The following is a 10,957-nucleotide window of genomic DNA, read 5'->3' as shown; positions in this document are numbered from 1 at the left end:
TTTTTTTTTCTTTCTGTGGCACTGGGGACTGCACCCAAGGCCTTTCCACTGAGCTGCATCTCCATCCTTTTCAATTATTTTACTTTGAGACTCGCTGTGCTCCCCAGACTGAGCTTGAACTTGTGATCTTCCTGCGTCACCCTCCCAGCGTGCTGGGATTACATGTGCTAAGTCTTTATAATGCTCTCTCACTTAATTCTTTTCAAATCTAGGGACAGTGGGTGCCATTATCATTTCTTTGTAGAGATAAACAAAATTGTGGCCTAGGGAAATGAAAGTGACGTGGCCAAGATTACACAGATAGCAAGTAGCAGAGGCAGGACTGGAGCGTGGGCTGTTTTCGTGTTCTGTGGTCTGGCTGCTGGGAGCAGGGCTGAACTTGGGCATCAGAGGCCAGCTCCGTGGGGATGAGAGAAGAGCTTGGCCAGAATTGCTGGACTGTGACTACAGGATCAGCCACCGCCTCTTGCTTGGTATGGGGAGTGACCATCTCTCCCCCACCCCCCAACACCCTGTCACAGGTGATTGAGCAGCATCCTGATGGCCGCTGGAAGGGCCATATCCACGAGAGCCAAAGGGGCACGGACCGCGTGGGCTACTTCCCCCCGGGCATCGTTGAGGTGGTCAGCAAGCGAGCGGGCATCCCCATGCCCCGTCTCCCCCCTATGCCTACCCCACTGCGCCCAGGCTTCTCCCGGATGCCACAGCCCCCTGCTGATGAGTCATTGCACCCTCTTACCTACGGTCAGCTCCCTCGGGTGGGCCTCAGCCCAGACAGCCCAGGTACATCCTTCCAGACACTGGTGTGGGCGTCTGGCTTTACAAGTTGCCAATCAGCTGTTAGCAGCGCCAACTGGGGCTCTGACCCTGTCCTTCTGCCCCTTGCAGCAGGTGACAGGAATAGCGTGGGCAGTGAGGGCAGTGTGGGCAGCATCCGTAGTGCTGGCAGCGGGCAGAGTTCTGAGGGCACCAACGGTCATGGCACCGGACTCCTTATTGAGAATGCCCAGGTAGGAGGGAGGGCCCTGGGACCAGGGCAGGGTCCACCTCTGCTGCCAGTTCCCCATACGCTGAGGGGCTTCTTCCCTCTCTCTAGCCCCTGCCTTCTGCCGGGGAGGACCAGGTATTGCCAGGACTACACAGCCCATCCCTGGCAGGTAGGATGGGTAGATGGGACTAGGGTTGCAGAAGGTACAGGTGGGCGAGGAGCAGGTGGACTGGGCACTTCTTCCAGCCACCTCCGATGCCATTCCTTACCTCCTGTAGACAACCTGAGCCACCGCCCACTGGCCAGCTACCACTCTGGGGAGATCTTCACCCAGGAGGTGAGGCCGGAACAGCTGCTAGAGGGGAAGGTGAGACCTTCACTCCGCTGGGAGGTGCACTGTGGGCCTGGGGACGGAGTGTGCTGCAGGCCTGGTGGGTAGAGGGGGCCATAGTACAGACATAAAGTCCCTCCTAGGCCAGGCTCCTGCTGATTTCATCTCCCCAACCCCCACAGGATGCGCAGGCCATTCATAACTGGCTAAGCGAGTTCCAACTGGAGGGCTACACTGCCCACTTTCTGCAGGCTGGCTACGACGTCCCAACCATCAGTCGCATGACGCCTGAGGTAGGTGCTGCAGCTGGGAAAGGGAGGGCTCAGCAGGCAGAGGAGCAGCCTGATGCCCACGCCCTGTGTGGCAGGATCTGACAGCCATCGGGGTGACCAAGCCTGGGCACAGGAAGAAGATTGCCTCAGAGATCGCTCAGCTCAGCATCGCCGAGTGGCTGCCCAGCTACATCCCGGTGAGCAGGCAGCCAGAGCAGGGGGCTCTGGCTTGCACTGGGGCTGTGGCTCTGTGCTGCCCCTTCCTCTCTGGCTTGGGGGAAGCCAGGTCTGATGACACCCCTCTTCCAGACGGACTTGCTGGAGTGGTTGTGTGCATTGGGGCTGCCGCAGTACCACAAGCAGCTCGTGAGCAGTGGCTATGACTCCATGGGGCTTGTGGCCGATCTCACCTGGGAGGAGCTACAGGAGATCGGTGTCAACAAGCTAGGTGAGGACTGCTCTGGGCCTCCCCATTGGACGCCCCCTTGCCTCTAGAGTCCGGGGTGACTCTTCCCAGATCTGGCTAAACAGGCTGCTCTGTCCACCCCCCTTAGGACATCAGAAGAAGCTTATGCTGGGTGTGAAGCGGCTGGCAGAGCTTCGGCGGGGCCTGCTGCAGGGGGAGGCCCTAGGTGAAGGCGGGCACCGGCTGGCCAGGGGTCCGGAACTCATGGCCATCGAGGGACTGGAGAACGGAGAGGGTCTGGCTATGCCCGGCCCACGCCTTCTCACCTTTCAGGGCAGTGAGCTGAGCCCAGAGCTCCAAGCAGCCATGGCAGGGAGTGGCCCTGAGCCACTCCCCCTTCCCCCTGCCCGATCCCCCAGCCAGGAAAGCATCGGAGCACGTTCACGGGGGTCCGGTCACTCACAGGAACAGCCTGCCCCCCAGCCTAGTGGTGGAGACCCCACCACCCCACAGGAGAGGAACCTTCCAGAGGGCACAGAGCGGCCCCCTAATCTTTGCTCCCCACTTCCTGGTCAAGGACCTGCCCCTTATGTTTTTATGTACCCCCAGGCCTCGCCCTCCAGCCCAGCTCCAGGGCCACCTCCTGGTGCAACCCGGGCCTTCTCCTACTTGGCCAGCTCCCCAGCCACTCCTCCAGACCCACCTCGGCCCAAGCGCCGGTCTCATAGTCTGAGCCGTCCTGGCCCTACTGAGGGGGAACCAGAGGGAGAGGTCGAAGGGCCAGTGGGCAGTGCTTTGGGCAGTTATGCTACCCTTACCCGGCGACCAGGACGCAGCACCCTTGCCCGGACCAGTCCTAACCCAATCCCAACTCGAGGGGCTCCCCGAAGCCAGTCCTTTGCTCTCCGGGCCCGTCGCAAGGGCCCTCCACCTCCACCCCCCAAGCGCCTCAGCTCTGTCTCTGGCCCGACGGAGCCACCTCCACTAGACAGGAGCCCAGGGCCCAAGGAGGCATCCACAGGGCTCCGAAGGCGCACACTGAGTGAACCTGCTGGCCCTTCTGAAGCCCCTAGCCTGCCCATCCCAGCTGGCCCTGCTTCAGACACAGAAGAAGAGGAGCCTGGCTCTGAGGGGACACCTCCTTCTCGGGGCAGCTCAGGGGAAGGGCTGCCATTCGCAGAGGAGGGGAACCTGACTATCAAGCAGAGGCCAAAGCCAGCTGGCCCCCCGCTCCGGGAAACACCTGTGCCTCCCGGCCTTGATTTCAACCTCACAGAGTCAGACACTGTCAAGCGGAGGCCCAAATGCAAGGAGAGAGAGCCACTTCAGACGGCCCTCCTGGCCTTTGGGGTGGCAAGTGCCACCCCTAGTCCCTCTGCCCCCCTGACCACCCAGGCCCCCAGTAAGTCCCCCTCAGCTTCCTCCAGCCGTCCACAGCCTGAGCCCAGCAGCCTGCCAACTCAAGGAGCTCCAGCCACTGCTCCCAGCCCGGGAACACAGACCTCTGGGCCCCCAGCATCCTGCCCTACGCTGGGTCTAGAGAACTCAGCCAGCAGTCGGCAGAATGCAGAGACAGAACCCCAGGCTTTTCCTGCTGCCCTCCTCAAGGTGCCTGGAGCAGGTAGGAAGCCAAGGGCTGTGCGAGGGGAGTGCACAAGGTCACGTCCAGCCAGCTGAGCTACAAACCAACCCTTTTGTCTCTTCAGGAACAGCCCCCAAGCCTGTGTCTGTGGCTTGCACCCAGCTGGCATTTTCCGGGCCAAAGCTGGCTCCCCGGCTCAGCCCCCGTCCTGTCCCCCCACCAAGGCCTGACAACACTGGGGCTGCAGGTGCAGGCCGGGCCCAGCAGAGACTGGAGCAGACCAGCTCATCCTTGGCAGCTGCACTGAGAGCCGCAGAGAAGAGCATTGGCGCTGAAGAGCGAGATGGGTGAGGCTGATGGGTGCTGCGTGTGGAGAAAGAGAAAGCTGGGTATAGAACAGCTCCTACCATGGGTCCCTGGGACATTTCAGGGAGAGCCTCAGGCGAGGCAAGATCTCAGGTTTTAGAGTTGCCCACACCTGAGGCAGGTGAGCGTGGGCAAGTCCCTTATCCCCAGATCTCAGTGTGCTCCCCTGTAAGAAAGGGACGGCGCCTGCTGCCCGGGAGGTGGTGAGCATTGAGGATGCACACTAAGTGCGTGGCACCAAGCAGGAACCCGTAGCAGCTCCTTCCTCAGGGCCAGTGGGCTGCAGGACATTGGCCCATCTGATCAGGCCCTTCCTGTTGCCATAGCACCCCCGGGACCTCCACCAAGCACATTCTGGATGACATCAGCACCATGTTCGACGCTCTGGCTGACCAGCTGGATGCCATGCTGGATTGAGCGAGACCCACCTATGGCCCCTGGTGGTGCCACTGTGACCTGCAGTGACCACTGCCTTTGACCCACTGCAGAAGAGGCCCCTGCTACCCTCAGCACACAGTGGGCTGGTCTAGCTGGGACATACACCCCAACCCCACAGCACCACTGGGCCAGCCCAGAGGCAGGGCCAAGGCAACTTGTCAGACCTGATGAGCACAAGGGCCTCTGCTCTATCTCAGCCGGCCCTCACTCATGTGTAACTCACTGGGCAGGCCTGACCCCTGGCCAGGTACCTTCCTTAAAGCTTTCTCAAGGAGAGAAAGTGGCGGCAGGGCTTCTGGGGTGCTTTCTCTGTACCCTTGACCCTGTGTCCAAGTCCCTGAGCCGAGGAAATGCCGCTGGCTACCCCAGGCTACCCTGGAACCCTGAGAGGCAGGAGGAGGAGGCAGGATGCACAGCTGGACCTCTCCTGCAGGTGTACATAGGACATGTAAATATGCAGCAGAGATGTGCCCTCGTGGGGGTCACAGCTGGACCTCTCCTGCAGGTGTACATAGGACATGTAAATATGCAGCAGAGATGTGCCCTCTTGGGTTGGCAGCGCCCTGGCCAGCTTCTGCCCCTGCTCCCACCATCCCTCACTGGGAGGCAGTGGGATTAACAGATCCTCAATGTCCAAACTTTTTCAATTGTAAATGTTATTTTTTAAGCAGAGAGAAATGCATATATTTTAAATGGAATTTATTGTATCCGTTAACTGCCTGAGAGGACATAGTGGAGGAGCCTTGGATTACTACAGTACCCCAACTATCCACCTTAGGGCCGGAGGCCTGACCTGTTTGGCCCAGGCCCAGGATATGTAACCATTAACCTCTTCCCCCAACTAACACCAATGAAAGTGTCATTCCACGCAATTTGGCTGTGTTTGGATCTGTACCACAGTCTCCTGAGCGGGACCCGGGGCACCCACTGATGGGGAAGGAGGAAGGCTAGGGCCTACCCTCCTCGCCTTCAGGAGTTCCCATTCAAGCCCCTAGGTAGAGGGTAAGGCCCCTTCATGGCTGCCTCATGCACCAGATACACATTTTTCTTAAGCAATTTACAAGTTTTAATATAAACCAATCTACATTCATTCCTAAAAGGCTCATTTCTGGTAAAAAATATACACCAATAAAAACTTCTCCCAGGAGAACGAGGGTAGGGTTACGGGTAACCTGGGCCACATCCCCCAAGACTGACTGGTGGCCTGCTGAGCCTGGCAAAGGAGTGGGGGGGCTTCTGTATCTTCAGACTCCCCCCACCCCCTACCCAAGGAGAGCAGGGCATCGGGGCCACACCCAGGCCCTTGCCCAGGAAGACGGGATGCAGAGCAGCGGTGGGATACAGCACCTCCCCAGCAGCAGCCATTGTTCTTCCGCAAAAGCTGAGGCCCTCGCCCTGACTTCTAGGCTGTGCATAGATGCCAGGCAGAGGGTGCTGGGTGAGGGGCTGAGGGCCACTCCGCCAAGTGCCTGAGATCATACATTCAAGAGTGCCCCTGGCAAGGCCAGAGAAGAGCCAGGATGGTCCTGTCTGGCTGAGGCCACAGCTCCTCAGCTTTTCCACAGGGGGACGGTAGGGTCTCCAGTGACCACAGCTGAGCTCCCAGTGCCGTGGGGCACGGAGCAAACCCTGAAATGTTTGTGATAGCAACTTCCCAGGTGCAGGGATGGGTCTGGCTTCAGCCCCAGGGACTAGGGCAACTATGGCCACCATGGCCAATGGCTCAGAAGGGAGAGTTCATGCCCAGCTTGGTTTCAAACTGCAGCTTCTGTCGCTTCTGATAGCGGACACGGACCCTATGGGGCAGATTAAAATACAGGTTGGTGGACCAGGAATATAGCTTAGCACAGTGCCTACCTGCCAAATGCAAGGTCCTGAGTTCAATCCCCAGTACAAATATATAAATAAAACTTAAGGTTGGTGTAGACCCCAGACCAGAGGATGGGGCAGGACACTAGAGGTGAGGTTGGAGGAAGGGGCGCTAACAAAGGGGTAACCGGTTTAGGGAATACTCGGCTCCATAGCTCACCGAATCTCGTGCAACTTTACAATCTCATTGGTGACCACTACAAGGACCAGGGACAGGCAGCCCAGAAGCCACGTCACCAGAGGCACATCCTTCAGGCCAAAGTGGATGCGGCTGTCCCTGTGTGTCCACAGCTGCAGGTCCACGGCTGTCTGGACCACCTGACCCAGCAGCCTAAAGGAGGAGGAGCAGCCCCATGTGAACCCCAAGTCACCGTGCATCCTTCCCTGTTAACTCAGTAAGATGATCAGCTCAAGGAAGACCGTCACGCCTCTGGCCACATCCCACCCTCAGTCCTGATTGCAGAAGCCCCTCCTGTGCCCCAGGCCCCGCCACCCAGCGCCACTCACACCGCAGGCACCGTCACAGCCCACCAAATGTTCGTCAGGGGGCTCTTTCTCCACAGGGGTTTGGTGCGATGCACGTGGGTGATGGAGATGAAAACTGGAGAAAACAGGAATAAAGAGGGGCACCAGGCTTTCTTCCAGCCTGAGGCCTTGTCCCCACGCCCCAGCAGCCCCTCCTAGGCGAAACCCTCACCAGTGTGCAGGACAATCAGAGCGGCTGTGAGTTTCTGAGCCGACAGCAGCCCATTGGCAAAGTCCTCAAACCACGCCGGAGCCACGTCATCATCACTGCCAAAGCGAGACCAGGCCTCAGCCTCCCGCGGGGCCATGGGGAAGCAGGCTGGGGCAAGGGAGGGAGCCCCAGGGACCCACCTGCTCAGCATAATGGAGGAGCAGTTGGTGAGGTTGCGGGCCTGGGCACCGTCACAGAAGCTCTGCAGTGTGAAGCCGAAGCAGATGAGGCACGAGCTGATGGTGAGGCTGAACTTGAGCAAGAAGCAGAGCAGGAAGTAGTGCTGGGTCTGCGGGAGAAGAGAGACGGTCACTCCCGTGGAAGGTCCTGCAGGCTGGCACCCAGCTGGCCTCTTCACACTTGTAATAGGCTCCTGGGAAATGGCCAGGCCTGGCGGGGTGAGAGGCAGGGCCCCTGCTCCCCGCAAGGCTCTCTCTCAGCAATGACTACCTCCTTCTCTGGCCAGGTGCTGGCTCTCCAGATCTCCCGATCTCCGCAGCCTTCCGGGTCAGACCTCTGCGGGGCACCTTACATTCAGGTCCCTCCACAACTGCCTGCATTCCTCTGCGAGAGGCCCCAGCCTTGGGGTCTGTCTCACTTACCTTCTTAGGAATGGACTGAAGATTTTTCCCTGTTGCCATGGACATGATAGAGCTATGGGGTGGTTTGCCCAGCAGAGAGATGCTGCAAAGCAAGTGTAGGTAAAGGGGTGGTAACTGTCACCTCTGTCCCTCAACTCTCAGAGGAACCCTTCAGGGAGTCTTAGGTCAAGTCTGGAAAGGAGAAAGACAACAAAGGGGTCTCCCCCAAAGCCTCCCGCAGCAGAGCAGGGAAGCCCTGAGCTGCCCCCCAGTACCCTGGCTTTTGAGGACACACAGTGACGTCCCAGCCCCACCTGCCTGGGCATGGCCTCTCACCTCAGCAGAGGGTAGCAAAAGCAGGACAGCCACAGGATGTCTGTGGTACTCAGGAGTGGTGGGAGCTGGACCAAGCAAGAAAGGAACTGGACAGAGAAAGAACACAGGAACCACAATTAGATCCTGGTATGTTAAGAAGACCCCTGGGGGCCCCAAGGGCTGCCTGGCCTTTTCCTAGATGGATACTCAAGCCCTTGCTTAGAGGATCTGGAGTCATGGAGCACACTGCTGTCAGTGACACCTTCAGAACCCCATGGGTTTCACAGAGGCTCCGGGACTCTGGCTGTGTTGCACCCCGGCCTCCCTCAGATTCTCAACTGGTCCTTGGACAAAGGACTGGGTGGGGAGAGGGCAATTCCTGTGCTGTCCCTAGCTCACCTGGATGACCACGAGAGTCAGCTGGCACTGCAGCAGGAAGAGGAAGCACTTACGGATGCCATAGGTAGCATGTCGAGCCTAGGACCAAGAGGGACAGGTTATGGCCATGGGCTGCCTGATCTCTCTCAGGCCCTACAGCTGACAAGCTTCAGCCAAGACCAGGCGCCCCGAATGGTCTGTGAGGAAGGAGCACAGACAAATTCAACTGCCTGGGGAGCTTCACTTGCTTGGGAGAGTAAGTATGAGGTTCAGAGGGCCCAGGGGGATCCTGTGTTGCAACTCCACCCCCAAGACAGCCCCGTGCCCATCCCCCACCACCTGTCTGGCCCCCTCACCTGCTCTATGAGCCGGATGATGCTGATGGTCTCCTCCTGGCGAAAGGTCAGGGAGCAGGGAAGGCTGTTCAGCTGCCCTGACAGCTGCAGGGGAGAAAGGCCATCTGTGGCCTGGACCATGCTGGTGCTGGTGGCATAGCCAAAAGTCTCCCAGGAGCAGCGGGATGGATACAGGGGATCCAGGGCAATGCTGCTCAATATACGAAAAGCCCACATGTGAGCCGTATTCTGTGAAGACCCCACCCAACCTCCCACCAGATCAAGCATCCCATCCCTCTTCTCCCACCACACTCAGGTACCAGGGTCCCAGCCAGGGAAGATCGACCACAGGGTATGCCCTCAGCCCCACACAGGCCCATCCTGGACAGGAGAGGCAGAGACGGGCTGATCTGCCCGCCCTAGGGTCTTTCCCTGACCTGACGTCACTCTGGAGGAAGAGACAGCTGTTCCTCAGGTTGGCAGAGCTGCCCAGGCAGCAGGTCACCTCCCCGTACTCCTGCATGATCTTTATCATCTCACACATGGCTGGGGGCAAGCGGGAAGCACAAGAGTCAGGCAGGCGGAGCCCGCTCTGGACGCTGGCAAAGACCCATGGGCCAGGAAGGCAGGAAGCAACAGGAAGCGGGCTCCTCTTTGGAACAGTCCCACCCAGCAGCGTGATCATGTCAGCGCTGTCACTCTGACTCTCTGGAACTGGCACACCCATGTGCTGGCCCATTAGCTTTCTCAGCCAGACCCAACTCAGGTTCTTCCACTCCCTTCATGGGAAACCCACATCCCCTCTGGAGCCCACAGGGTGCCCAGCCCTGGCAGAGCTCAGCAAGAGAACCACAGCACTCACTCTCGGGGGTACAGTCGGTGAAGAGGGGCACGAGCAGGGGCACATTGTCAATGTTCTGCAGGTGGGGCCGCACCTGATGGATGCCCCGGGGCAGTTTGGCCTGCAAGAAGCAGAGAGGCCAGTGGCCTTAGGATGGGAGCAGGATGCCTGTGCTTCACCTGCCTGCCTGTCCCCCTGCCCCTCTCCCTCCTGGACCAGCGGTGGGGCCTCTTCAGGGCGTGTAGGGTACAGACTCTACCATCGTACCCGGTTGCAGTCCTCCAGGAAGCTGGGGATGTCGCTATCTGTAGGCTGGAAGCTGATGAGGTCTGAGTGACCCTCCTCCTCCATGAGGAGCATTCCTTCCGCATCATCTCGGGACCCTGTGGGAATGAAAGCCGGTCCCTCATCCCGGGGCCAGCCTTCTGGGGGGGCCTTTCCTTGCCTGTCTTGCCTATAGGTCTGTACTCTTCCCCTGTCCACTGCTGTTACCCAAAGGGGCATCACGACCACTTTCCAGAGGGTGCGCATATTGGGAGGGATCTTCGGAGGCCCTTCCTAGCTGTGGCTCCCAGAAGGGGAAACCTCCCAGCCCACGCCACCCCTGCCTCACACCTCTGCCCTCACCCTGATTCAGGTCATCATGCAGGGAGCCTGCATGGCTGGGGCTAGAAGGGGGGATCTCAGAGCCAGGCATGTCCCCATTGGGTATGAGGGAGATGTGGCAGTTCCAGCCAGTTTCCAGGCCCATCTTTTCTGCAAAAACCTGTAAAAGGCAGACAGCAGTGGGCCCAAAAGCCCTTGGGGAAAAGGGTCACAAGTGGGACAGGAGGAGGGCCCTCCCTACCTTGCTTTTGAGCTCATCCTCCAAAGAGAAGTAGACAAAACGGATGCAGGCATTAACCAGCCCATCGATGAGGCGCACAATATCCAGCCGGGCCTGGTACTGGGAGGACACCATGCCCATGAAGATCTGGCCGCTGAGGGCCTGCATGCATTCCTCCTTCTCCAGCACCTCCCCGATCCCTTCTTCAGGCACAAGACAGAGCCGGCCACCGTGCCGCGGGATGCCAGGACATGGGCCCATCAGGACACCCAGGAACCAGCAGATTCCAGGAGGCAGTCCAGGGCCACACACACACAGATGCCACACCCGAATCAATGAGCACGCAGGCCCCAGGAACCACACACCACCAAGAGACACAAAAGAGCCAAGACACACAGGAGAAAAGACAATAAGAGGTAGTCATCAGTCAGGTGGCCATGCTGGGGAGCCAGGCAGAGCATGGCTCAGCTCCTGCCCAGCCCTGCTCCAGCCAGTTTCAGTGCATGGCCTCTGGGGTTCCTGAGACCCCTGAAGTATGTGTGTTTGGGGGTATGAAGGGTAGGTTCTGAGTCCCTTAGTTCCAGCAGGGCTCATGACCTAGGCTTTTCTCTGATTCTAATAAGACTAACACCCTCTAAATACATGCAGTTTTATAACTTTCCAAGAAAGTTTTTTTTTTTTTTTTTTTTTTTT

General features: G+C 58.8%; 2 protein-coding genes across 10 annotated transcripts in view; one reads left to right on the top strand and one right to left on the bottom strand.

Annotated features, from left to right (window-relative positions):
• Caskin2 (CASK interacting protein 2) overlaps window positions 1-4,670 on the top strand; it is an 11,214-nt gene extending 6,544 nt beyond the window's left edge. For 3 of the 4 annotated variants that reach the window (XM_010630799.3, XM_033767719.1, XM_010630801.2), the window contains 10 exons: window positions 522-783; window positions 889-1,010; window positions 1,097-1,157; window positions 1,267-1,355; window positions 1,502-1,612; window positions 1,687-1,788; window positions 1,901-2,039; window positions 2,146-3,618; window positions 3,704-3,926; window positions 4,272-4,670. In XM_010630799.3, coding sequence (XP_010629101.1) covers window positions 522-783; window positions 889-1,010; window positions 1,097-1,157; window positions 1,267-1,355; window positions 1,502-1,612; window positions 1,687-1,788; window positions 1,901-2,039; window positions 2,146-3,618; window positions 3,704-3,926; window positions 4,272-4,362 — 2,673 coding nt within the window. In that variant the 3' untranslated portion in view covers window positions 4,363-4,670. The remainder of the gene's footprint in view (window positions 1-521; window positions 784-888; window positions 1,011-1,096; window positions 1,158-1,266; window positions 1,356-1,501; window positions 1,613-1,686; window positions 1,789-1,900; window positions 2,040-2,145; window positions 3,619-3,703; window positions 3,927-4,271) is intronic. The other variant, XM_010630800.3, reaches the window with a different exon arrangement.
• A 672-nt stretch (window positions 4,671-5,342) lies between these two features.
• Window positions 5,343-10,957, bottom strand: part of Tmem94 (transmembrane protein 94) — a 44,837-nt gene continuing 39,222 nt past the window's right edge. For all 6 annotated transcript variants that reach the window (XM_010630795.3, XM_010630796.3, XM_010630797.3 and 3 more), the window contains 14 exons: window positions 10,286-10,467; window positions 10,066-10,204; window positions 9,706-9,821; window positions 9,460-9,559; window positions 9,035-9,143; window positions 8,619-8,808; window positions 8,284-8,361; window positions 7,906-7,991; window positions 7,591-7,672; window positions 7,129-7,277; window positions 6,950-7,044; window positions 6,760-6,853; window positions 6,413-6,583; window positions 5,343-6,179 (listed from right to left, as the gene is read on the bottom strand). In XM_010630795.3, coding sequence (XP_010629097.1) covers window positions 6,107-6,179; window positions 6,413-6,583; window positions 6,760-6,853; window positions 6,950-7,044; window positions 7,129-7,277; window positions 7,591-7,672; window positions 7,906-7,991; window positions 8,284-8,361; window positions 8,619-8,808; window positions 9,035-9,143; window positions 9,460-9,559; window positions 9,706-9,821; window positions 10,066-10,204; window positions 10,286-10,467 — 1,664 coding nt within the window. In that variant the 3' untranslated portion in view covers window positions 5,343-6,106. The remainder of the gene's footprint in view (window positions 6,180-6,412; window positions 6,584-6,759; window positions 6,854-6,949; window positions 7,045-7,128; window positions 7,278-7,590; window positions 7,673-7,905; window positions 7,992-8,283; window positions 8,362-8,618; window positions 8,809-9,034; window positions 9,144-9,459; window positions 9,560-9,705; window positions 9,822-10,065; window positions 10,205-10,285; window positions 10,468-10,957) is intronic.

This window comes from Fukomys damarensis, unplaced genomic scaffold (assembly GCF_012274545.1).
Source record: "Fukomys damarensis isolate Sample0158 unplaced genomic scaffold, DMR_v1.0_HiC HiC_scaffold_23, whole genome shotgun sequence".
Lineage (NCBI taxonomy): Eukaryota > Metazoa > Chordata > Mammalia > Rodentia > Bathyergidae > Fukomys > Fukomys damarensis.
This window is presented reverse-complemented; position numbering and strand designations above follow the sequence as displayed.